The sequence below is a fragment of the Ictalurus furcatus genome, chromosome 15, assembly GCF_023375685.1.
Source record: "Ictalurus furcatus strain D&B chromosome 15, Billie_1.0, whole genome shotgun sequence".
Classification (NCBI taxonomy): Eukaryota; Metazoa; Chordata; class Actinopteri; order Siluriformes; family Ictaluridae; genus Ictalurus; species Ictalurus furcatus.
The window spans coordinates 11,105,549-11,131,772 of record NC_071269.1 but is presented as its reverse complement, the minus strand read 5'-3'; the positions used below and the strand labels follow the sequence as shown (position 1 = coordinate 11,131,772).

Here is a 26,224-nt window from a genome sequence, read left to right as displayed (position 1 = left end):
CATGGCTACAGCAAAGTGCTTCTGTCATCAGAGAATGAGCAGTCTTTCAACTTTGTAATTGTCTAGTGCAAGTTGATTGGCTGTCTGACTGGTTAAACGTTGACATTGGAAATGAAGGTTGATGCTGATTTGCTGCAAAATTAATTGTTTGTTGGAAAGAACTGGATGAATAATGAATTCACTGCACACTTTTAAATGTATAATGTTTTTCTCTTTGTTTTTGAAAATGTATCAAGTCTTTTCAAGTGAAGTCATAAATCACTGATAACAAGTAAAAGTCGATTCACAAATCTACTTTGATTATGTTTGAGTTGAAATTTGTGACTTGAGTCTGAGTTGAGTTCAAGTCACATGACTTGAGTCCACACCACTGTGCCATACCAATAAACACACTACTCAAAAAACAGAGCATGAGCTCAGGTACGCCACGTTAGTCATTACCCCTCTAGCTCATCCACAACCACTTCCTTCCCAGTGCAGGCCCACACTAAACCAATCCTGCTCGCTACATTGGGGAAAAAGTACAGTGGATACATCTCAAAACTAATTGATGCCTCCTGTATTACACAATCCTACATCATTCAGCTCATGACCCAGAAATCAATTGAAGCCCTCCTCCTAAGAATGATTCTCTTAAAGGGGAATTCCACATTTTACAGATTAAAATGTCAGCAGAATTCACTCATTGTGTGGTCAATTCCAAAGGCATTTGCCTCAGATTACTGTCCTTAATAAACAGTGTCTTTTTAAACAATTTCAATGAAATAGCTAGTTATGAATCACATTTAATACTTGGAATCCTTCAAGCAATAAGCAATTTATATAGACCATATACACAGTAGTCAGACACTTAACAAAGACAAAGGGTTAATGAGCGGATCTAAATAATTGAAGTTAAGATAGTAACAATTTCTAGAATACTCATATAGATACAGCGAACTCCAGAACAATTGGTACTTTTAATTTAAAAAGTAAAAATTAGTATCTAATTATTTATATTTGTCATATCACAGCAAACCAGTGACTACGTTTCCCATCTTGCACTGCGGCCTACAAACATGGTTGCCATGGACCGCAATTCCCAAAACACTCACCTTCATTCTAATCACGCACACCTCCATCCAATTCACAGCACAATCACAACCACAGTTTAAAAGGATCTTCTATGCATTCACTCTTTGTGAAGTATACACACAGTTGCCTTCTGTCTCTATCGTTATCGAGCTTTGATATCATGTTTGTTTATTCTGGTTTTGACCTTGTTCTCGTTTATGACCTTGTTTCTTTGCCTTGCCTAGTTTGGACTGTTTGCTTGTTCGATTGACCCTTGCCTGCCTATGTACCTTGATTTCTGCCTGATCCTTTGGACTATTGTATTAAACTACCTAACCTGCACTTGCTTCCATCTCAGCCTCCATCACATGACAGAATACTTCGCCGATAACATGGAAGCAGCAGGAAAGCAAAGGAGACGTCATGCCAAGGTAATAAGGAACACCCTACCGAGACTCAACTCTATCAAGCTTCGGGTTGCCATAGATCCCCCAGAGCCATACAATGGAATTTTTGGCTACCCTGAGTATTTTTTTTTTGACTGGCAATTACATTGTTTGAGCCTGGCGCACCCCAAGCCTGACCGGAGGCAATGGTTGGGGTTCATACTCTCCTGGTTCGTTGGCCAAGCCCGCCAGTAGGGGGAGCGTCTGGCCCGTACAGAATCCAAGGGTCTTCATGATGTAACTCAGTTTCTGGTACTATTGATAAGGAGCTTGGGAGTCCAGAGAACACCCCCAACCTGGATGAGTTTTTGGGGAGGGCCAATCTCATGAATGAACCTGCGAGGCCGTTCACCACCTACTACAAGACGACCTTCTCCCCAAAGCTCCAGCTTGAGACCCACAAGGTAGTCTCAACTCCAGAATCCCAGTCGGAGATGAACATGGCAACCTTCTCCCCAGAGCTCCAGCACGAGACCCATGAGGTTGTCTCAACTCCAGAACTCCAGCATAAAGTCACGTTCACATCCAAGGTCGAAGAAATGGCATCCCGAGACATGTTCCCAGCCGAGGTCAACGAGGCCACCTCCCGTGCCACGTTCCCGTCTGTGGTCGACGAGGCCCCCTCCCGCGCCACGTTCCCGTCCGAGGTCGACGAGGCGGCCTCCCGCGCCACGTTTCTGTCTGAGGTTGACGAGGCAACCTCTCACACAACGTTCACGCCCGAGGTCGATGAGGCGGCCAAGACTGCCGGGGGAGGGAGGGTATTTTGGCACTTCGAGAGAAGCGCCCTTGGGGGGGGTTCTGTCATATCACAGCAAACCAGTGACTACATTTCCCATCCTGCACTGCAGCCTACAAACATGGCCACCATGGATCGCAATTCCCAGAACACTCACCTTCATTCTAATCACGCACACCTGCATCCAATTTACAGCACAATCACAACCACAGTTTAAAAGGACCTTCTATGCATTCACTCTTTGCGAAGTATATGCGCAGTTGTCTTCTGTCTCTGGCATTACCAAGCCTTGATACTGTGTATGTTTATTCTTGTTTTGACCTTGTTCTTGTTTATGACCTTGCCTCTTTGCCTTGCTTAGTTTGGACTGTTTGCCTGCTCGATTGTTCATTTTTGTGTTGATTTTGATGTATGTTTTGGATCACTGTCCTGCTGGAAGATCCAACCATGGCCCATTTTAAGCCTTCTGACAGAGGCAGTCAGGTTTTTATTTAATATTTGTTGATATTTGATAGAGTCCATGATGCCATGTATCCTAACAAAATGTCCAGGTCCTCTGGCAGAAAAACAGACCCAAAACATTGAACCATGGGCATGAGGTACTTTTCCATATAGCTACCTCTCTGTGTGCACCAAAACCACCTCTGGTGTTTATTGCCAAAAGGCTCTATTTTGGTTTCATCTGACCATAGAACCCAATCCCATTTGAAGTTTCAGTAGTTTCTGGCAAACTGGAAATGCTTGAGTTTGTTTTTGGATGAGAGTAGAGGCTTTTTTCTTGAAACCCTTCCAAACAACTTGTGGTGATGTAAGTGAATTTGCATTGTGATTTTGGAGACTTTCTGACCCCTAGATGCAACTAACTTCGGCAGTTCTCCAGCTGTGATCTTTGGAGATTTTTTGGCCACTCAAGCCATCCTCTTCACAGGTCGTTAAGACATTATAGACACATACAACTCCAGGTTGATTCATAACATTTCCAGTTGACTGGAACGTCTTAATTATTGCCCTGATGGTGGAAATGGGCATTTTCAATGCTTGTGCTATATTCTTATAGCCACTTCCCATTTTGTGAAGCTCAACAACCTTTTGCCACACATCACATCTTTATTCCTTGGTCTTACCCATTGGTATGAATGATTAAGGGAATTGTTACCTCATATTTATACCGGAAGTGAAACCGGAAGTCATGGTTGAACAATTTCCTGTTCCTAGTCACCCAGGTGTATTAAAACATTTTTTTGAAATATCAGTGGGAATATACTTCAAATATATTTTTCTCAAATGAATTCATAGGGGTACCAATAATTGTTGCACACCTATATTTAACAAATATATTTTTTTGATGAACCTGTGTTTTGTTTGCAATTGTTTGATATCCATTAGAGCAGAGTATTTTTGTGAATTTTTTTTTTAAACAAATGATCAAAAGGTTAAACAATAGAGTCAATTTTTCAAATTTTTTTACTAAGGGTGCTCATATTAGTGTAGGGCACTGTAGTTGTTTTTAAAACTTTCCAACAACCCAAAATAGTCTGAACAACACTGAACAACACAAATAAGAAATCTTTGGGCTCCTGAGTGATGCAACAGAAAAGTGTTTGCCATGGATGCCACAGCCATTCATTGCTGGGAGTCAAGAAAGCAAAATTGACCATGTTCACCAAATAACCAAATTGGGGAGAAAATGTGGGAAAATTAAAAGAAAAAACTTGCAGTATTTGGGTATTTTTTTTTCATTGCTCACCATCCTCCTCACTGTGTGGAAGGCAATATGCTCATGTGTTATCTTCCTGGCAAATTTTCCAGTCTTCCATACTTCTGAAAGTTTATGGCCTTGGTGTTGCTGCTTGACATGTGTTGACAAAAAATCATCCATCCAAGCTCTTTTTGTCCCTATGCTGATGCATTTAAAAAAGTTATTTAAGTGTACCCACAATTTTCTGAATTTTATTATGAATTTTATTATCCATTTATCCATTTTCTGTACCACTTATACTTACTGGGTCATGGGGAACCTGGAGCTTATTCCAGGGGGCATGGGGCACAAGGCAGGGGATACCCTGGACACCCCAATCTGTCGTAGGGCACAATCACAGACACATTCACACACCCATTCATACACTACAGACACTTTTGGACATGTCAATCAACCTACACTGCATGTCTTTGGACTGGGTAGGAAACTCCCAAAACAAGAAGAGAACATGCAAACTACACATACACACACACAGTGCTGCAGCAGGAATCAAACGCTCAACCCTGGAGATGTGAGGCAAATGTGCTAACCACTAAGCCACCGTACCCTCTATGAAGAATAATTATAGCAGTAAATACTCCAATTACAGTAAAAGTGTATATCATACCATTTCTTTTGCCATTTCTTTTTCCTGAAGAGTGCCAATAAGTGTGGAGTTGAATGAGTATGTTTTAAATTAGTATTTTTATTATAGTAATTATAATTAGTAAAATTTTGGTAATAGTATTTGCAAGAATTTGATCATCTTTAACTTTCAAGGTTAACAGTATAATGGCATCTATAAGTGCATCATCATCTGCAACTGTCATTGTCACATACTCTCTCAGCCAGTTTACTAATCACATTAATCACACAACTGAATCTCATTTACTAGTCACCTCTTCCACTTAAATACCTCTCAGTTGGTTCATCACTGATTTCACATGCATGGATTGTGCTAATATGTTTGGGTATTGCTCTTTGGAATTACCCATTTGGTTTTTGAACTGTGCCTGGTTATTTGACTTTTTTGACATTTTGTTTTTACTTTTGTGTGTCTTATTTAATGAAACACTTTCTTTTATGCAAATTTATTTTAGTTTATTTTTAATCCAATCTATTTTACCCTGCTCACATCTCTGCCATCCTGTCCAAGCTTTCATTTTTCTTAATCCTTAGTATTTGTAGACCCTGTTTTTATCTTTCATATAGAGCCATCTGTCAATGTGGTTGATTGGTAGTTAGATAGGTAGTTTTTTTTTCTCTCTATTTTTCTATATTTTCTCTTTAAAACTGCTGTCAGAGCCAAGAACTGAAATACCCCATAGAGGGAAGCGTTTCAGTATTTTTTCTGCTTTATTCTGTATATCATGTCTTCTGTTGGAGTTTAATATTCGTATCACCTAGGATCTTTGAATAAATACACCAGTCTAGTTCAGGCTTTTCAGTCTATTCAAAATGGAGAAGAAACCAGCACTTTTAACGTCAGTCACAGTATGAAAAGAGTGTCGAATATTTGTGTAGTGGTTTTTTGAGCAAGGTCAAGCAAACATGAGTTGAATATAAAAATCAGCAAAAATGAATAAATATGCTCTCTTTTCTTTTATATCAACATTGCTAAAAGCATTGCAGCTTTGCATAGCAACAGTTGCCATGTGGCATGTTTTGAAGGTTAAACATAAGAAGTATTTCAAAATGACGTCATTTTTGTGAAGAATCTACATGACATGTAGTGGCTGAGGGTAATGTACAGTGGTGGAAATAAGTATTGAACGTGTCAACTTTTTTTTTTCAGTAAATATATTTCCAATGAGGCTATTCACATGAAATTTTCACTAGATTTTGGTATTAACTCAAGAAATCCACACATATAAAGAAATCCAAACATTAAAGTCCATAAATGATATTATGTGTAATAAAGTGGAATGACACAGGAAAAAAGTATTGAACAACTGAAGTTTATTTAATACTTAGTGGAGAAGCCTATGTTTGTAATGACAGCTTCAAGACACTTCCTGTATGAAGAAATTAATTGACTGCAGTATTCAGGTGTGATTTTGGCCCATTCTTCTAAACATATTGTCTTTAAATCGTGTTCAAATGGATACAAGTCGGATGATTGACTGGGCCATTCTAACATCTTGATTTTTTTTTTCTCTGAAACCAATTGAGAGTTTCCTTTGCTGTATGCTTTGGATTGTTGTCCTGCTGGAAGGTCCATCCACGTCTCATCTTCACCATCCTGGTGGATAGTAGCAGATTCTTCTCAAGAATCTCCTGGTAAAGGGCTTCCATTCATCGTTCCTTCAATCATATGAAGTCTGCCAGTACCATGCCATGAAAAACAGCCCCACACCATGATGTTTCCACCTCCAAACTTCACTGTTGGTATAGTGTTTTTAGGGTGATGTAAAATGCCTTGTCTTCTCAAAACATTGTCTGTAGTATGACAGCCAAAAAGTTAAATTTTGCTCTCGTCTGACCAGACTACACTCACCAAGTATTTCATAGGCTTGTCAAAATGAGTTGTAGCAAACTTTAAATGAGCTTCGACATGCCTTTTCTTTAGTAATTGAGTCTTGTGGGGCATGCTTAGAGGCCAATGCGGTGGAGTGCATTGCCTATTGTTTTCTCTGTGACGATGGTATCTGCTGCCTCCAAGTGTTTCTGAAGCTCTTTCCAAGTGGTCCTTAGCTTTTGGGCTACTCTTCTGACTATTTTTCTGACTCCCTGGTTGGAAATCTTGTGAGGAGCTTCTATGCGTGGCTGGTTGATGATGGAGCTTACTGGAAGATTCAGAAGGTTTGAAATACATCTGTATCTGATTTCATCAATATGTTTTGCAACAATAAGGTTGCAAAGGTCCTGGGAGAGTTCTTTGCTTATACCCATCATGCGATGTTTCTTGTGTGACACTTTGGTAACGATAAGCCTTTTTATAGACCATAAATTTACTAACCCAGCTGATATTAATTTGCACAGATAGGAGGTATAATTACTTTCTTACTACTTATGGATTTCAGTTGGTTCCTTGCCTTCCCTTGCTTTGAAGAACTGCTTTTTCTTGTGTTCAATACTTTTTTCCTGTGTCATTCCACTTTATTACACATAACTTTATTTATGGACTTTAAGCTTGTGAATTCTTTATATTTGTGGATTTCTTGAGTTAATACTGATCTCTGGGGAAATTTTCATGTGAATAGATCCATTGGAAGTATATTTACAGAATAAAATGTTGACTTGTTCAATACTTATTTCCCCCACTTTAATTCATATGTATCTCCTATAAGAGATGTAGGGGATCATTTGTTCATAGATTATTCAGGCATAAACTTTACATTTTTTTTACAGTATGAAGTAAAAACAAATGCTGTGATTTCCCAGTTGTGGTGCTGATGACAGGTTACTTAAGAAATACTTAAGAAAAAGTGTTCAGTGGCCATATTGAAGATGTTCTTTGTCTCCATATTGAAAATGGCCTTTTTCAATATTGAGAACTTTTTACTTTGACTGTAGCTATATTTTATGAACTGTCATCATGGCCATACCCCCTGTAGTTTTTGGAAGGTTTTATCTTTACCGCTCAATCTCCAGTTGTCAAATTTTATATGGAAACAGCAATGTCCTGATAATGCAGTAGCAGTATGAATACCCAGTAAGATTGGTTCTCAAAAAACCTCAGAACTGTTGAGGAGGACATTTTAGGCTTGTCCATAGATTTAATGGTCCATTATGTTTTGCTTTCATGACATGCTATGCTACCAGTTCTTGTTGAGAGGCATGCAATGCACATATTATAAGCTAACATCTGACAAAGCTATGATATACAGTAAATTGAGTGCATGTGAGATGCATACTTGAGAGCATATGATATAAACGTGTGATTTTGATGTGTGATTATGTGCGAGTGTTTATGAAGGCAATCATCAGTTTGTAAAATGCTAACTATTTGTAACAATGCTAGCCAAATCAGTTTGCGAGTCGCAGTAAAGTTAGCTGATGTCATTAATAGTGTGTGTTTTTTCAGTAATTAGCGATGAGAAGAAAGAGAGAAAAATATGGCAAGCACTTGAACAGAGAAAGAGAGAAATATAAACCTAAATAATAATAAAATTAAAGGGTCTAACCTGAGTGACAGCAGTTTCTGGAAGAATGAAAGTATAACAGAGATTAACTGGCATATTGATTGGCATTGCGGTTTAACCGTTAAATAGGTAAAATTTGAACTTCTAAAATTTACCCTGGTTATGGCCATTACTATAATATGTCTTGACCATATTGCATATAACATTATTTACCAAGTTCTCAGCTCTCGTTTGATTTAAGAATTTCATGCCAATTGCCGGTTGTGTATAATGTGCAATCCACATTTTGGGAGACTATTTAAAATTTTCAGAAGTTGCAGCTTCAGGAAACATGGCTTTCTATTGCTCTGATTTTAATGCTCTGTATTATCCAGCATTATATTTTGTTCCCTGGCCCAAAGCTGATGAATACAAACTGAATGACGTTAAATGCAGAAATAAATTAGAGACACTGCAAATCCTTTTGCTCAGCTTTAGGCAGAAAAGCTCCAGTCCCAAAAGACATCAAAAATAAAGAGTGCATTCATTGCTGTTAATGCACTAATGACTCTGGTAGTAAAAACATAGCAATGCGGGAGAGTGGGAGGAGAGATGCGGAAGCTCAGGTTCCTGTCCTCTTTCATCAGGCAGCTCTTCCAGATGCAGGGATACATTTAATCCTGTGCAGTGGAGACCAGAGGGTCGATGCAATCAATGCATGCCCCAGCTCAATCAGAAATGAGTGTGGCTTGTATTGAATGCTCTTTAGGCATAGGGAATTCTCTATGATTTAATTTTTTTTACAGCTCACCTGCTTGTTAGCCTAAAGCTCCTAAAATATACACCCCAATAAATACTTTTTTTTGCACTGTGTCATGTTACAAAGGTAGATACAGAAGCAAGCGCAGATTTTCAAACAGTTTAATAAACAAACTAACAAACAAAACAAAGACACTAAGACAACTAGGCAAAATACTGTGGCTAAGGCTAAACATAAACTATGAAACAAAACATGGTACAGGGACAAATTTCAAGATAGACAATACCTAAGACGAGGAAGCAGTAAAAACACTGGCTATATATAGGAGTGCTCATTAAACAGAAACATGATACAGGTGCAGGAGGTCATATGACAGATGTAGTATGGTGCAGTGGCTGCTGGGAAATTAAGTCCAGTGTTACCTCCTTGATATATGACAGAACCCCCCAAGGGCGCTTCTCCCGGAACACCCAAAATGCACTCCCTCCCTTAGGCAGTCCTGGCCTCCTGGGCAAAATGTCCCAGCTGAACCAGAAGAATGAGCGACATCCTCAGCGGAACAGGTAAGCAGAGCGACGTCCTCAGCGGGGCTGGAGCTCAGAGCGACGTCCTCAGCGGGGCTGGAGCTCAGAGCGACGTCCTCAGCGGGGCAGGACAGCGGGACAACTTCCTCAGCAGGACAGGAGAGGGGAACGATGTTCTCCGCGAGGCCCGAGGGAAGCTCCAAGATTTCCACAAGGTTCTCCGCAAGACTGAAGAGGGGAGCGAGGTTCTCCGTGAGGCCAAAGGGAGGAACGATGCTCTCCACAGAGCACGAGGGGTGAAACGATGCCCTCCGTGGAGCAGGAAGGGGAAGTGACATACAGCGTGCAGCAAAGAAGAGGAACGATGTCTTCAGCGGAACATGGAGGCAGAGCGACGACCTCAGCCGAGCAAGATGGCAGAGCGCCGTCCTCAGCCGAGCAGGAAGGCAGAGCGCCGTCCTCAGCCGAGCAGGAAGGCAGAGCGCCGTCCTCAGCCGAGCAGGAAGGCAGAGCGCCGTCCTCACCGGAGCGGTACACCCGAGCGATGCCCTCAGCGGTGCAGAAAAGCAGGGCGAGTTCCTCAGTGGAGCAGGCAAGCACAGCGGCATTGTGCGCGGGGTAGCAGAACAGAGGGGAGTACTTGAGTATGTCGGGAGATGGGGCAACGTCTTCAGCCAACCAGGTCGACTGAGTGACGTCCTCAGCAGATCCAAAGGCTGAGCAGCATCCTCAGACAAGTAGGAGGCTGACTTACGTTCTCTGCTGACTCCGTTTGCTGGACTATATCCATAATGGGGAGGGAGCGTGGGAGAGGATACTCACCCAGTTAACAGGCTCCCACTTGTACCCGGACTCCTCCATGTTCTCCTGCTACTTACGTGGCACAGCTTGGTACTCCTCTTCCTGTTGGCGTGGCGTGTTCTCCGCAAACATAGGTGGCAGAGTGAAGCACAGGTATCTCATGATGATCCACGTTACAAAGGTAGATATGGAAGCAAGCACAGATCTTCAAATAGTTTAATAAACAAACAACAAAACAAAGACACTAAGACAACTAGGCAAAATACTGTGGCTAAGGCTAAACATAAACTATGAAACAAAACACAGTACAGGGACAAAGGTCACAATAGACAATACGTAAGACAAGGAAGCAGTACAAACAGTGGCTATATATAGGAGTGCTCGTTAAACAGAAACGTGATACAGGTGAAGGTGGTCATGTGACAATGATGTAGTATGGTGCAGTGGCCGCTGGGAAATGAAGTCCAGAGTTACCTCCTTGATATATGACACACTGCATAACAGTGTCTAGAGGTGGAATTGCTGTGTTACATTTTGTCAATTCAGTTCAAACCAAAGATCTCAGCACAGTCCTGAACTAACCCAGAAATTTTTTTAATCAAGCACAGATTGACGTAGTTTGATGGAAGACCTAATCTGAATGTTATCAGAGCAGTAATTAAACATTCTCACATTATAAGTCCTGTCACAAAAACATGGAGCAGCAGCATACTAGGAATAAGGAAATGATTTAGGGTGGGGGTTTAGGCATATCATTAGAAGAGGTCCTTGAGCATATTAAACCTGGAATATATCGGAGCACTGCGACCAGTGCAGAAATCCATATCTCTCTGTGTGTCTGAAGTTAACAGTGCACAGACCCTCAGGGCCTGTGTTCATAATGAAGAGCGATTCTTTATCTTTCCAATCAATGCACAGGCATATTAGAAATCCTGCTCCATGCTCACCATGTTCTCAAGTGATTACTGAAAAAAGAAATCTTTACTTAGAATTTAGAATTTATTGTATCTATGTAGTGAGAATGTGTCTATATAGTGAGGTCAATTATTTCAGATGTACAGCAACGGGTTTGCAATGAGGCCACTATAATTAATGCTTGTACTGTACAAACACAGTGCACACAAAGCTGATAGTTTCACTTTTTAGTTCAGACAAAAAACTGAAATTAATTAAATGAGAAATTATATGCATAATAATTCTGCAATATTATGCAGTAGAAGAATCTGACACTTGCCAGAGCCAAGGTTTTGCCTGGTTTCCCACTGAGGCTAAGCAGGGTTGAGCCTGGCAAGTATCTGGATGGGAGACCTCCTGGGGAAAAACTAAGTTTGCTGTTGGAAGTGGTAGACCAAAGGGGGTGCTCACCCTGTGGTCTGCGTGGGGGCTAATGCCCCAGTATAGTGATGGGAACACTATACTGTAGATACAGCACTGTCTTCTATTGAACACTGTCTTTTTTATACCAAGGTCCTGACTCCCTGTGGTCATTAAAAATCACAGGACACTTACAGTAAAAGAGTAGGGGTATACCCCGGTGTTCTGGTGAAATTCCCCCATTGGCCCTTCTCTATCATGGACCCCTAATAATCCCAATCTTTGAATTGGCTACATCACTCTCTCCTCTCCACTAATAGCTGGTGTGTGGTGGACGTTCTGGCGCACTATGGCTGCCGTCACATCGTCCAGGTGGATGCTACACATTAGTGGTGCTTGAGGAGATTTCCCCCCATACTATGTAAAGTGCTTTGAGTGTCTAGAAAAGCGCTATATAAACTGTAAATCTACAATATCTGATTATCTGAATACAATATTTTTGCCCTTATATAGACATAATTCCTCCAGGACCAGATAATGACATGGAACCATCTCATTTTAAGATGTGATTGACCACTGAATATTGGATGCTCCTTTGTGGCATTAGTCAATATTGTTGAGTTAGTGAAGGATGGAAAACACACCAGTGCAAGGTGTAAATCATGTCAATGTTCACATCAATGGCCTCACAATGCTAATTCAAAACACTTTTATAAAAGCAATAGCTAACCCTGACTGAATTGAATGTATTAGCCTGTAGCATATTCACTGCTGCTGCTGCACCAGACTCATGCATTACACTCTACATTTCAGATTGCTCCAGTGGCAGGTTAGCAGCACTCTCTGCTATGGTGGCCTACAAGTTTAAAGAAAAAGACTCAGCAACTGAAGGTACATCAGGGGCTGTCTCAGTATGTGAGGTGACTATACCCTTCCAAACTTTGCACTTCATTTCACTGTTGCATTGGTGATTACAGCTTTTGCAACTGGCCCATGCCAAATGCCAGCTCCCCTAATCTGCACTCCACTGCAGTAAAGGCGCTTGTTCTTCCTCTTACGTGGGGCTGAAAAGGGAAGAACAACAGCCTTCTGTCCCTTTCCTACATGATAATGCAGCAAGGGCTTTGCAGCTGTGTCTGCACTGGTCCCAAATAATCAATCAAATGGGCCTTGATCATGTCCATTGTCCATATCCGTAGGGGATCGGCCAAACAAACAGCTCACCAGTCTGTCCTAAGAGGTTGGGAAAGTTGACATATATCAATGGTTTACAATTTAAGCAATTATGGACTACTTGGAAAAGTATTAGATAAGTCATACACTAGAATTACTGTCACCAAAACATGCACAGCAACATACTGTGACAGTGCAGATGAATGGGAAGAAATAAAAGACTGGTGTACTATATTCAGCATATTTTCATCCACTTCCTCAACTCATTGACAAGACAACAATGGGAAATAGTCTGACATAGTGGGGACCTTTTATTGGGTACCCATGTGGGGTCACAGTCACAAGGTAGCTATTGCTACTTGGCACATATGGGATTTCTCTACTAGTTCCAGAATGTAAGGAAGTAAGACACATACTGTAGTTCACCAATATAAATAAATTATCTGTCCTTGTAGTGGGCTAGCACTCACTACAAGTACTGTACACAGTGCTGCATTTCTATTATGTGCTGTTTTGTGTACCATAAGTTTTTTTTTCATACTGGCTCTTCACATAAGCTCCCATTAATCTGTTTTACCAGTGCATAGCCACAGAGTCAAATATAAATATTTGTAATAACAATATTTTTGAAACACCCAGATTAATATCCCAGTGTATAGAAAGTCTGAATTTGTAGGGAAATTTCAACCCTCACCTTTGTAGCTCTTCCCAGAGTTGTGACTGGCTTGTAGATTATTTTCTCTGACCTTACATTACAACACATCCCATAAGAGCTCAGTAGGGTTGTGATCCAATTGCCCATCAAAGACAGTACACTGGCATCCTGTTTCTTCACCAAATATTTATTTATCTGAAGTATGCTTTGGGTCATTGTCCTCCTGCAAAATGAAATTTGCACCAATCAAATGGTGATCACTTGAGATGGTATGATGAAGTTAAACAGAGTGGTAAACTTTACTGTTTGTTAAAATGTAGTCTGTGAAATGCCCCACCTTTCCTACACTAAAGCAGCTCCATAGCATGACGTCATTCCCCATGCTTGGCAGAAGACATGAAGCACTCATCTAGCATCTTTCATTTGTTCTATATTTCACATATGTTCACCTGTGTGATCAAAAACCTCAGACTCATTCATCCATAATGCTCTTTTCCATTCCATTCAATGTCTGTTTCTCTTATTTGCTCAATTTTAACCTTTATTTGCCAAGAACTTTTCAAACTTTGCTTTTTCTTTTCTCTTCCTGTAAGTCCACCATCATCCTTTCCCTGTTGCAGATGACACTAGCATTTGACATGTACTATTTAAGGAAGCAGCCAACTAAAGATTCTAATGTAATTATCCTTATTTGCATCTGAACCTTCTGCTTCTTTTTCTAACCTGGATAGATCCAGTTTGCCCTCTTCTCTTAACATAATAGTGGACATCTTTGTATGAGATCTTCAGTTTTTGAAACGAAAAAAGACCAACATGTTCCTGTCTGGCCATTTTTTAACACTGAATAGATCTTTAGAAATGCCATGGCACGCCAAACCATACAACCCATGGAAAAACAATTTACTTGCTTTATTGAACAAAATAATGGATTTCAGTTGTGGTAACACAATTACAAAGGTTTTTGGAATCAATTATCATTTAAGGTTGCAGAGTGCAGAATTTTGTTTGTTTGTTTGTTTGTTTGTTCATGAAAAACATGAGTCAGGCGATGAAAAATACATTATAATATTATGTTCCTGTGCTTCTGTAAGTCACCCTGGCAATCCTGTAATAGTGATTCAGAGTTAGAGCTGAGTAACGGGAATTGGCTTGGAATTGGTACGCACACTGCTATGAGCACTAAGGACTTAGGAGTTCTAGCACAAAACACAAATTGTGTTTGACTAAGTTCTGAACCATGTTCCTGTAAATGCATTTAAGTGTCTTGACCCTTGCTACATTTTGGATTTGTAATTTGGCTTACCTTCAGGCATTGATTTATTATTTATATTGTGCCTTGACTTCTGCCATAATTTGGACCTTGTTTTTGGATTGAACTTTGAACAGTGTTTGCCTGTGGGTTTTTGTTTTTACTTTGCACATGGGTCCTCTTGCTGTGTCTGAGTCTGCCATGATACATATACAACTTAGAGAGAGAGAGAGAGAGAGAGAGAGAGAGAGAGATGAATATGTATGATGTTTATTTGACTCTTAATTGTTGGAAGCTAGTAAATGATAGATGAGTAGCTGGAAAACACATGATAGTCACAAGGGAGGTGCTAATGAGGTTCTCTGTATTTTTTTTTTTACAGAGGGGGGGTTCGGCTTGGTCAGTATAAAAATAACAGTCAGTACCTGGTGTGGCCACCAGTTGCTTTAAGTACTACAGTGCACCTTATCCTCATGGAATGCATCAGATTTGTCAGTTTTTGCTGTGAGACATTACACCACTCTTCCGCCAAGGTATTTGCAAGTTCTCGATCATGTCTGGGGGGACACATGGTTACATGTAATTTTCCACTGCAAGGATGATCAGCTGTCCTTCCTGTCTCCCTGTAAGACCGTCTTAGGCATCTTACATTACAGATGTTGTAGTTTATTGCTCTGGCCACATCTGCAGTCCTCATGCCTCCCTGCAGCAGGCCTATGGCATGTTCATGTAGGTGAGCAGGAACCCTAGACATCTTTCCTCTGGTGTTTTTCAGAGTCAGAAAAAGGTCTCTTTAGTGTCCTAAGTTATTGTAACTGTGACCTTAATTGTCTATCGCCTGTAAGCTGTTTGTGTCTTAAGGACTGTTCCACAGGTGCATGTGCAGTAATTGTTTATGGTTTATTGAACAAGCATGAAATACATTGTTTAAACCCTTTCTGATAAAGATCTGTAAAGCTTATTTGGATTTTACAAAATTATCTTTAAAATACAGTCTCCTGAAAAAGGAAAATTTATTTTTTTTGCTGAGTATATTTTAGTTAGCTATGTAACAGTAGGAGACTAGTTCATTTTGTAGGAATGTTCCTGTGTATGGTACTACAGAATGAGCACATTTATACAGCAGTCAGGCAGTCACAACAGTAGCTAACTGGCTGACGACAAGCTCTTGAAAGATTTTACTGTTTCATCTTAGTTACATACAATTGAGGACAAAAGTATGCTAAAGACATTCAAATTCAAAATTCGAAACTCCACACATATTACCACACATTTTCTGTCAAGCTATCTACTTTAGTTCAAGTTTGCATCTTTATTTGTCATACAAAGATCTACACAGTGTATAATTCTTGCAGTAAAATACTTAATAACAAATTCCCAAGCTATGAAAACATCACAAAGAGCAAGGACACATAAGGCATGTAAGACACATAAGGCATAAAATACACAACACTGCAATAACAATAAATATCATTACACAGAAAAAATATTGCAATATGCAAGTGCATCTGATATACGCTATACAGATTATGTTCATGAATGTCCTGAGTTGGTGTGTGTGCAGTTGCAATGAATGACATGAGAGAACAGTTTAGGTCCTCGTAGGTGGAGATGGGTGTGAGTGTGTGTTCACACAATGTAGATAAAGGAACATGTGCATGATCAGAGTTCCCATTCAGAGCCCTGATTGCTTGTGGAAAGTAGCTCCTCCTGAAATGCTCTGTGTTAGTTCTCATGTTGTAGCATTTGCCTGACCACAGTTGTGAAAACAGGCTGTGGTTTGGGTGACTAGAGTCCTTGATTGTCTTCCTTGCCTTCTCTCTGCTTCACCAGATGTAGATCTCTGGCAGATGTTCACCAGTGGTATACTCGGCTGATCGCACCACCCTTTTAACAGCTTTGCAGTCCAGATTGGTGGTGTTTCCATAACACACAGTGATGCTGCCTGCCCATATGCTTTTTGATAGTGCTCGTGTAGAAGGAGGTAAGGAGACAAAAGGGTCATTTGAACTTCAAGTCTGATTCCTCAGTCTGCAGAGACAGTAAAGGTGCTTTCTTCACCACCACCACCACCACCTCTGTGTGTGTAAACCAAGTTCAGATCTGAACTCCCAGATATTTGAAGTGTGGGACTCTCTCCATAGGGGTCCTGTTGATCAACAGTGTGCTGTACCTCCTTTTTGTCATACTTTTTTTGTTGTCTTTAAGCCATTTTGTTACAGCTTTTGGAGGTATGCTTCGGATCATTGTTCTGTTGGAATGCCCAGGTGTGACCAGGTTTTAACTTTCTGACTGATGTCTTGAGGTTTTACAGTACTTCAGTATTTACAGATAATTCTCCTACCTCATGATACCTTCTATTTTCTAAAGTGCACATGTCATTCTTCCAGCCTTTGTTACCCTGTAACAAACTTCAAAGATTGGCAAGGAGGAGGCGAGAACTAGGTGAACATAAATGTAATGTTTAATAATAAACAGAACTCAAACATAACAGAAACAAACAAACGTAGCTCAAACACAAAACATGTGCTCTCTCCCACTGATTAGACAACTCAGTGCCAAGCGTGCATCCTCATAGCCTGGCCCCTCTCTCCTTCTTGTCACACTCCTCTGCAGCCAGAGTCACACACTCCCAAAACATGTATTTCAGATTAAAAGGATCACCCCTTTTCCTCCATACACAGCACTGATCAGTTAAATTTTTGTTTCATTTGACCAGAGAATACTCCTCCAAATGGCTGGTGATCACCTGCAAACTTCAGTCTGGCTTTTTTTATGCTGGTTTGGGAGTTCTTCCTTGTATTATAGCCTTTCAGGTCATGATGATGTTGGACTGTCTTAATGATGGATGTACATATTTACTTGATGCCTCTAACTCCTTCACCAGTTCATATGCTGTTGATTTGGGGTTTAGTTGACCTTTTGGGACCAAAGTTTGTTCATTCCTGGGATGTTTGTTCCTCCTCTAATTTGTGCCTAATTTGTGCATGAAAGATCCAGTGTCTGTATGGTCTGTGTTGTATATTTGCATACAATTGATTGTACTGATGTGTGGCGGTGGGGGCGTGGTCAAGCATCAGCTATGTATGGAGAGGAGGTGGGTCAAACCAGCAGGTAACACATGATGATTCTCACCTGTGGCTCATGACCATAATCTACACATTTGTGTCTCTTTGTGCTTTCTGTGGCTCCCGTAACCCATGAGAGAGAGAGTGACTGAGTGCAATACCACTTGACAGAGCTTGCAAGACACACACACACACACACACACACACACACACACACACTAACTATCCTTAATGCTAATCCTTAATGTGAGAATATTGTTTTGTGTTAGTCTTGGTAAATTACACAACACAATATCTGGAAGCCATGCTTCTGCACAACATTTTACATAGCACATAGTCTTGCAGAGGCACTCTTCTGTGTTATCTCCTGAGTTGTAATCCCGAAAGAGATCCTGACTGACCAAGGCACTATGTTTAGGTCACGGACATTATGTGAACTCTACGAATTATTAGGGATTAAATCAATTTGCACCAGTGTTTACCATCTGCAAACAAATGGCCTGGTGGAGTGATTTAATCAGATGCTAAAAAATATTATTCATAAGTTCATTTACGATGATGCACGGAATTGGGATCAGCGGCTCGAGCCCCTGTTATTTGCAGTTCAAGAGGTCTAGCAAGGCTCCACTGGGTTTTTTCGATTCAAATTACTGCATGGGCACAAATCTCATGGTGTCTTAGACAATATTAGGGAAAATTGGGAGGAGGGACCTTCTAACAGCAAAAACAGTATGTTCAGTATGTTCTTGACCTGAGAGCAAAACTCCACACATTGGAGCAATTAACACAGGAGAATTTGCTACAGGCACAAGAAGATCAATCCCGGCTGTATGACAGGGTATCAGGCTGTGGGAGATAAAGCACTGCAAGAAAGTACTCATTTTGCTACCCACAATGAGCTCTAATTTACTCAAAGTGGTCGGAGAAGTCAACTGAGGCTAGGCAAATGGATAGGGGCAAGGCACTTCAAATAAACCACCTCAATATACCACCTGAAACTGTGGAGAGAGGCAGTTCCTCTGGCTCAGGTGACAGTGGTTCCTCAGAGGGAGGAGCTGGGCCAGGAAGTAAGTCTAAAGCCTTTGGTATACTTTAATTTTTTTTATGCGAACGTTAGCGTATGCGCACAGTCATATGCATAGCCTTTCAAAGTATACTCCATTTGACATGTACACATACACAGGCAGTACACATACACAGACGCATGCACATTACAACAACTTGCACTACACCTCCTGGCCTACGAGAGTCAGTACAAAGCAGTAAAGCAGGTCTTTTAGTGTGAAGGACAACAACTAAGAAGAATCACAAAAACACGAACAATGCTCGGGCAATCTCTCACCATGATTAGCACCCATATACAAATCTTTATACTCTTTAAGGCTAGAATTATACAAATGCGGGTACTTTCTAACCTGCACTCGTTTCCATCTCTTCCTTTTATTCTGTTTTATCTTCAACTACCTTGAGATTCAAGACCCTGGTTCACTGTTGCCACCTTGTGGAAGAACTAAATAGTGCAAAACAATTAAATGCATATGTGCAACCTGCACATACAAAGTATGCACGGTTAGAAAATCTGGGCTGCGCACATACAGTATGCTCATATTCTGCTGATGATGAAATTGGCATCACGCATACTGTACACTGTTCCTAACATACGTGTAAAAAGTGAAGCATACTTTCTACTTAAATGGTGCGGCCCAAATCACCCAAGTCCCCTGTGGAGAGGAATTTTATGATGTTTATGCCTCTACTCAGTCGCGCGGACCTCATAGAGCACCACATTGAGACTCCTCCAGGGGCGGTGGTTCGCAGCTGCTCATCAGTTACCTGAACACAAAAAAAGTGGTTCAGCATGAACTCAATTGTATGATTGACATGGGAGTAATCAAGGCGTCCCACAGTGATTGGAGCAGCATGGTTATCTTGGTGAACAAGCCTGAAGCCTGTCAGTCCATGTGTGTGTCTAAATTTGACGCATTTCTGTTGCCCCACATTGATGAACTGCTCGATCGTTTAGGTGCGGCTTGCTTTTATTCAGCACTGGATTTAATCAAGGGGTATTCCATTAATGCCAATATCTTGGGGAAAAATCTTGGTGTTTGGGTTACACCATTTTGTCACCCTTCTGTTTAGGTTGTTTGGAGCCCTGGTGATGTTTCAACAACTCATGGACAGAATCCTCTGCCTGCATGTTGCCTATGCCGCTGCCTATCTAGATGACATCATTATTTATAATAATGATTGTTAGCGGCACATTCAGCACCTGAGGGCTGTCTTAAGACTCTTGTGCATGGCGAGACTCACAGCAAACCCAAAGAAGTGTGCGATTGGGTGGGTGGAAATATGGTATCTGATCTCCCACTTGGGCCATGGTGCAGGTGCCTCCCCAAATTGATAAGACAGCAACGATTGCGGCCTGCCCGAGACCCATGACCAAAAAGGGGGGAGGCAGGTCCCGGGGCTGGCTGGCTATCATTGAACGTTTGCACCTAATTTTTTTGGACGTCACCAGACCACTGATTGACTTCACTAAAACAAGGGCACCAGATCCGGTCCAGTGGATAAAGCTGTGCAAGCGGGCTTTTGAAGCTGTAAAAGCAGTTTTGTGTGGGGGCCCACTCTTGCATTCGCCTGATTTTTCTCTTCCTAATGTTCTACAGACAGACACATTGGACAAAGGGCTGGGGGACATTTTGTTCCAGGTGGTGTAGGGGAAGGGATGCCTCGTGCTGTACATCAGCCGGAAACTTTTGGAAAGGGAAACAAGTAACATGCGATCAAGAAGGAGTGTCTGGCCATCAACTGGGTGATCTTCACCCTCTGGTACTACTTACTGGGGTGTCCTTTTACCCTGTGTTCCGATTATGCACCACTCCAATGGCTCCACCACATGAAGGATGCCAATGCGTAGATCACTTGTTGGTAACTGGCTCTTCAGTCATTCAAGTTCGAGGTGGTCCACAGGCTGGGGGTGCAGATGGTGGTGGTAGATTACCTCTCTCACCGGGGGGGGCGAGGGGGTAGTCGTTTGTGATGGTGGGTGCGTGGTTGAGTTTCAGCTGTGGATGGACAACAGGTGGGTTGAACCCGCAGGAAAAGCTTGAGGATTTTCACCTGTGTCTCATTACCAGTAGCATACTTATCTTTCAGACTGTTTAAAGAGACAATCAACTTTGTGAATGTAAATATTTGACCCACTGAAATTCTGATATAATGAATTAAAACTGCAATAATCTAATCAATTGTTTTAAACTTTCCTCTGATTTGAACAAATTACACTAATTGACTTGCCAAAAGAAATGTATGGTAACCAGAGTTGGATGTAATTACTGTTACTGTAATCGAATTACTTTTTCTGATAACACAGTAATGAAATGCATTACATTTTAAATTCATGTAATTTGATTACATTACTTGCATTACAAGTTTATTGTTAAGAAAACAATATTAAGTAAAATGTATTTTTAAAATAAATCACGTTTGCCCTGAAGATGTTTTCTTTAGCCGCGAATAATTCTCAACTTGGAGCGGCTTGTCACTACTTAACTAAACGTCACTAAAAGAAGACCGCCTGTAATTTTATATCTTCAGTGAATGGAGACGAGACCAATCAGAAAGGGTTTACAGGAAAATACAAAATACTTGTGTCTTATTGGCTGACAGCTCTCAATTCTGCCAAAAGCTAGCTCACAGTCAGTGTGACGAAAAATGTACATATGCGATTTTTTTAGCCAGTAAAGGGGTTGAAACTGAAAATCTAATATCATCTCATGCTGAGAGTAAAAACAAGTTGTGTAAATGTCTATATGAGTTACAGTTTACGTGAACATGATATGAGCAGAGCATAAGGAAAGATAATGTACTTTGCATGGCACTGTAACAGCTAAACCCATACAATGACAGCTTAACGGTGCCTCCCCTTGGCTAATGACACAAAACTAGCCTAGAAAGTTTTTTATTTTATTGGTCTGGTAGTCTTACAAACAGTGACAACACCTGAGGCAAGTTTTATGATGAATGCAACTTTTTCTGATCATGTCGTACATTGATGCATGTTAAAATATGAGTTTCACATTGTAGTGCATTTCTGTAGGTTTTGAAAGTAAAATGAGAGTAAAGTTATTAGTAATCTGATTACTTTTTACATGCAGTAATCAGTAATGTAATCAGATTACAATTTTAAAGTAGTAATTAGTAATCTGTAGTGGATTACTTTTTTTTTGAGTAACTTACCCAACACTGATGGTAACATCATATGTGTGAAGTAGTACTGCAGTAACACAGTAATTCTCATTACGCTATGTAATATTGAGCATTTGTGAGTTGCAAACACTTGGGTTGCATCAACTGCAAATTGCCATCTAAAACAGTATGTAACAACACCATTGTCACACCATTTAAGCATTCTGCTTGTGCATTGTGTGCATTGTGCCTTGAATTCTATCTGAATATTAGTTATGAGACTGACCCACCAAGCAAGAACAGCTGTAGTAAAGCCCACATTACAAAATGTTCTTCTGTAATTAGTTTGCATTAGGATTTTTCTACCACACAGGGCAAAATTCCAAAACCTTACATGCTGTAGTTTTAAACCTGTTTAATTACGAATGAGCTAAGAGGGTTTGCCATTAGAGTATGGAAAATTAGCTGCTGAAAATAGGGCCTTACAGTCAAACCATGTGAATAATAAATTATAAATTAGTCATTTCTAGCACTTATCAAAAATAGTAATAGTAATAGTGTTACAACATTATTAGAGTTAACTATATTTTTATATTAATGTAGAGATGGATTACCAACCTGGCCAAAAGGAAGCCCTCGACGAGCATAGATTTGAAGTGAATGATTATGCCATTACATGAGTAGGGTACTGCTGCAGCCCTCGGACCACAAAGACAGATGTCCCCCCCCCCCCCCAAAAAAAGAATTGTACTCAGTTACTGCTTCCTGGCTTATATGTTGAATAAAACTTCACTTCCATGCTGGTTTGAAGTCATATTTATTCATGTGTTGTGGCATGCTGCATTATCATGCTGTAAATAGTCATTCGAAGCAATGATTGATTGGTATTAAGGGGTCCAAAGCATGCCAAGAAAACATTTCACACACCATTACACCACCTCCAACAGCCTGGAATGTTGACCCAAGGCAGGTTGGGTCCATTTATGTTTGTGGCAAATTGAGACCCTGTCATCTGTGTGCCTCAACAGAAATCCAGATGCATCAGACCAAGCTACATTTTTCCAGACCTCTGCTGTCCAGTTTTGGTGAGTCTGTGCCTTGGCTGACAGAAGTGGAACCCATTGTGGTCTTCTGTTGTTGTAGCCCATTCGCCTCAACATTTGATGTGTTGTGGATTCTGTGATGCTTTTTGGCTCACCACAATTGTACAGAGTGCTTATCTGAGTTAATATAGCCTTTCTGTCAGCTCAAACCAGTCCAGTTATTCTCCGCTGACCTCTTTCATCAGCAAAGCATTTCCATCCGCAGACCTGCCACTCACTGGATGTTTTTTTCTTTATTGCACCATTCTGAGTAAACTCTAGAGCAGGGGTCTCCAACCTTTTTTCATTTGAAAAAATGACTGAGAGCTACTCATGTCATACAATACTTACATCTTTCACATAATGTATCATAACTCTCAAATTAACAAACTGAAATACACCTGAAGGAGTCAAAGAAGAAAACAGAATTAGAGAATACAGTTCTTTATGGAAAATGTCTGGGTTACGCATGTAACCCTGTTCCCTGAGAAGGGAACGAAACGTTGCATGAACTTCATGCTGTGGGAAATGCCTTTGCGCATTATTGGTATCTGAAGACTGTGTAACATCATGCCTATTTCTTGCCTATTTCTCATATTTATAGGCCTGCCATGATCAGGTAACGTGGCAATAAAGCATGTTGCATGATATAAAAATGGTACCTGTGTCACTATCTCCCCTTTAGACAGTGCTGCAGCCTGCAGCGGGCTCGGAGAGCCGGAGTGCGCACGCGTGCATGAGCCAGGTGCGTGAGCGCTCAGAGAGCGCACGCTCTGATGACTGTGACATTGTTTACTGTGTACACATGCGTTTGTTTTGTTTCTGTTCTGTCTCCTCCCTGTTTTGTCATTGGTTGTTGTTCGAGGGTGTGTCTACAATGGTTTCAGCCATCAGCACTTAACGCTGATTATGTTTGCGATATATATACCCCTCGCCTCCCATTACACAGCGCGGAGTATTATAGTAGATAGTTACCTCAGTAGTTAGATTGTTTAGTTTAAATACAGATTAGTTTTCTCGATACCATGCTATTGTTTCCCACCTCTCGTTTCTGAGTTCCCGTTTCATGATTTGTGTTTTTGATCTCGTTAATAGTGACCCCGATTCCTGCCCAGCCCATTGCCTGTTTTTGACTACGCCTCTGTTTCACGATTTGGATTTGTCTGCCTGCCTCCTTTAATAAAACTTCTTTACCTGCACTTGCTTCCGCCTCAGTTCCATAACATGACACTGTGAACCATGCCGTCAGCCTCTATTATCTGAAGCGAAGACACAATTCCCAGGCATGCCCCAGTATGACAAGGCTATGCAATGTCTCATTCCCTTCTCAGGGTACAGGGTTACATGCGTAAACCAGACTTTCCCTTTCAAAGAGAACTCAATCTTGCATGAGGAACGAGAATGTGTGGGAACAAGAATACCCACTCCATCATACTGAGGGCGTGACCTGTTCAAAACATCCAAGCCCAGGGTTCACTGCAAGACACTCGAGCCCGGGGTGGAATGTATATCTAGGCTGTAATATCGAATGAATGTGTGCGGCGTAGACCACCCTCCTGCAGCACACACATCCTGTAAGGGTACCCCTTTGGACAAAGCCTTCAAGGAGGCCACCCCCATAGTGGAATGAATCCTTATGCCCAGCGGCATAGTGAGACCACGCCACTCATAAGCGATAGAGATTGCTTCTACTATCCAATTATAGATGCACTGCTTTGATGCAGCATCACCTCTACTGTCTACAGCAAACCAGCAGCTGCTCCAACTTACGCCACTGGCCAGAGCGGTGGACATAATTACAGAGAGCCCTTACTGGACAGAGTTGGTGCAATTTCTGTTTTTTTCCAGTGTCAGGAACAGAGAAGGGCAGAAAGCCTGCAGCACTACAGGCTGGGAAGCAGACGGTAACTTTCTCTAAGGGCTCAAATGGGGCACCTGACAGACCTTCCAGGTGTAACGGGTATGGAAAGTATTCCATACATTTAATATATAGAATTACACAAATTACACTGGATGTGTGCATCTTCCCCTTTATTTTTCTGACTGCAGCGTGTAAATGTTAACTTCCTGTCTTTGCACCTCCTCTTCCATTCCCGCAATGTGTTTGAATGGGAGAGAAATATTGAGGGCAAAAGCACACATTGTATGGGACTGTGTTATCTCTTTGCCAGACAGTAAATGAAGAGTCAACCCAGTTGCCGTCCACCTATTTATTTGGTCAAAAGAAAACACACAATGCAGACAACAACCAGTTACACAGGAACATACAAAAGTCATTTCCCTGCATAGTGCTAGAATTAACCAGTCATCCAGGTAGTTTAGTACATGGATGCCCTGTAGTCGCAAGGGAGCCAGAATGGCATCCATGCACTTTGTGAAGGTGCGAGGGGATAAAGCTAGCCTGAAGGGAAGAACCCGATAGTGGTATACTTTGCCTCCAAACGTGAACCTCAGGAACTTTCTGTGATGGGGAAATTTCTATGTGGAAAAATGTGTCCTTTAGATCTATCATTATAAACCAGTCCTCAAACTGAATCTGTGGAACGATAAGTTTGGGTATCAGCATTTTGAACCTGTATGTCTGAACAGTACAGTTCGGATGACACAGATCTAAATTTGGCCGCGTACTCCCATCTTTTTTGTGGACTAGGAAATAACGGCTGTAAAAACCTCCCTCAATCAGGGAACGGGATACATGTTCTATGGCCCCTTTGTCCAAGAGGGATCTTATTTCTTGTGTTAACGTCGGGTTCTGCTCTGTGCTGACTACTGTGGTGAGCACACCTCTGAACCGGGGGGTCGAGCTCTGAACTGGACCCGGTAACCTTTTTCTACAGAAGACAGAACCCACGGAGACACATTTTGCAGTAGTTTCCATGCTGCCAGGTGGTCTTTTAGTGACAGTAACTCTTCCACATTCTGTTGGAGGGAAAGCATCAGATTTTCATTGCCCTGTGACAGCTTGCTGCCCAGAGAAAACTGATAACTTGGGACAGCCTTGGCTAGGGGAGGCCCTACAGTAGTACTGGGGGCTAGCTGCCCTAACAACCTCTCGTCCCCTGATACGTCCCTCTATGGCCCTTCAGGACTGTTCCTTCTTTCTCTGCTTGGCCTTTATGATCATTCTCAGATCAGGCCTATTAGTAGGTTGCAACTGTGGCCGCCCGGTTCCCCTGGCTCTCCCCAGGGGGAGGCAGGCCACCACACTCAATTTCTGTACTTCCCTCGCACTAGCGCAGGCAAACTCAACACGATGGGGAAGGAACTAGCTGAAAGCCGCCGTATGTTGAGCTCACTCAGCAGGTCTGCTTGGTAGGCCTGCAACACCACTGCCGCATAGGCCTTGCCCACCAATGCCAAGGTGGCCTTA

At 41.4% G+C, this 26,224-nt stretch overlaps 1 protein-coding gene across 1 annotated transcript in view; it reads left to right on the top strand.

Annotated features, from left to right (window-relative positions):
- Positions 1-1,825: 1,825 nt before the first annotated feature.
- Positions 1,826-26,224, top strand: part of LOC128619445 (uncharacterized) — a 41,629-nt gene continuing 17,230 nt past the window's right edge. Inside the window, exons 1-2 of the mRNA XM_053643627.1 lie at positions 1,826-2,260; positions 23,540-23,636. Of these exons, the coding sequence (XP_053499602.1) occupies positions 1,826-2,260; positions 23,540-23,636 (532 nt within the window). The remainder of the gene's footprint in view (positions 2,261-23,539; positions 23,637-26,224) is intronic.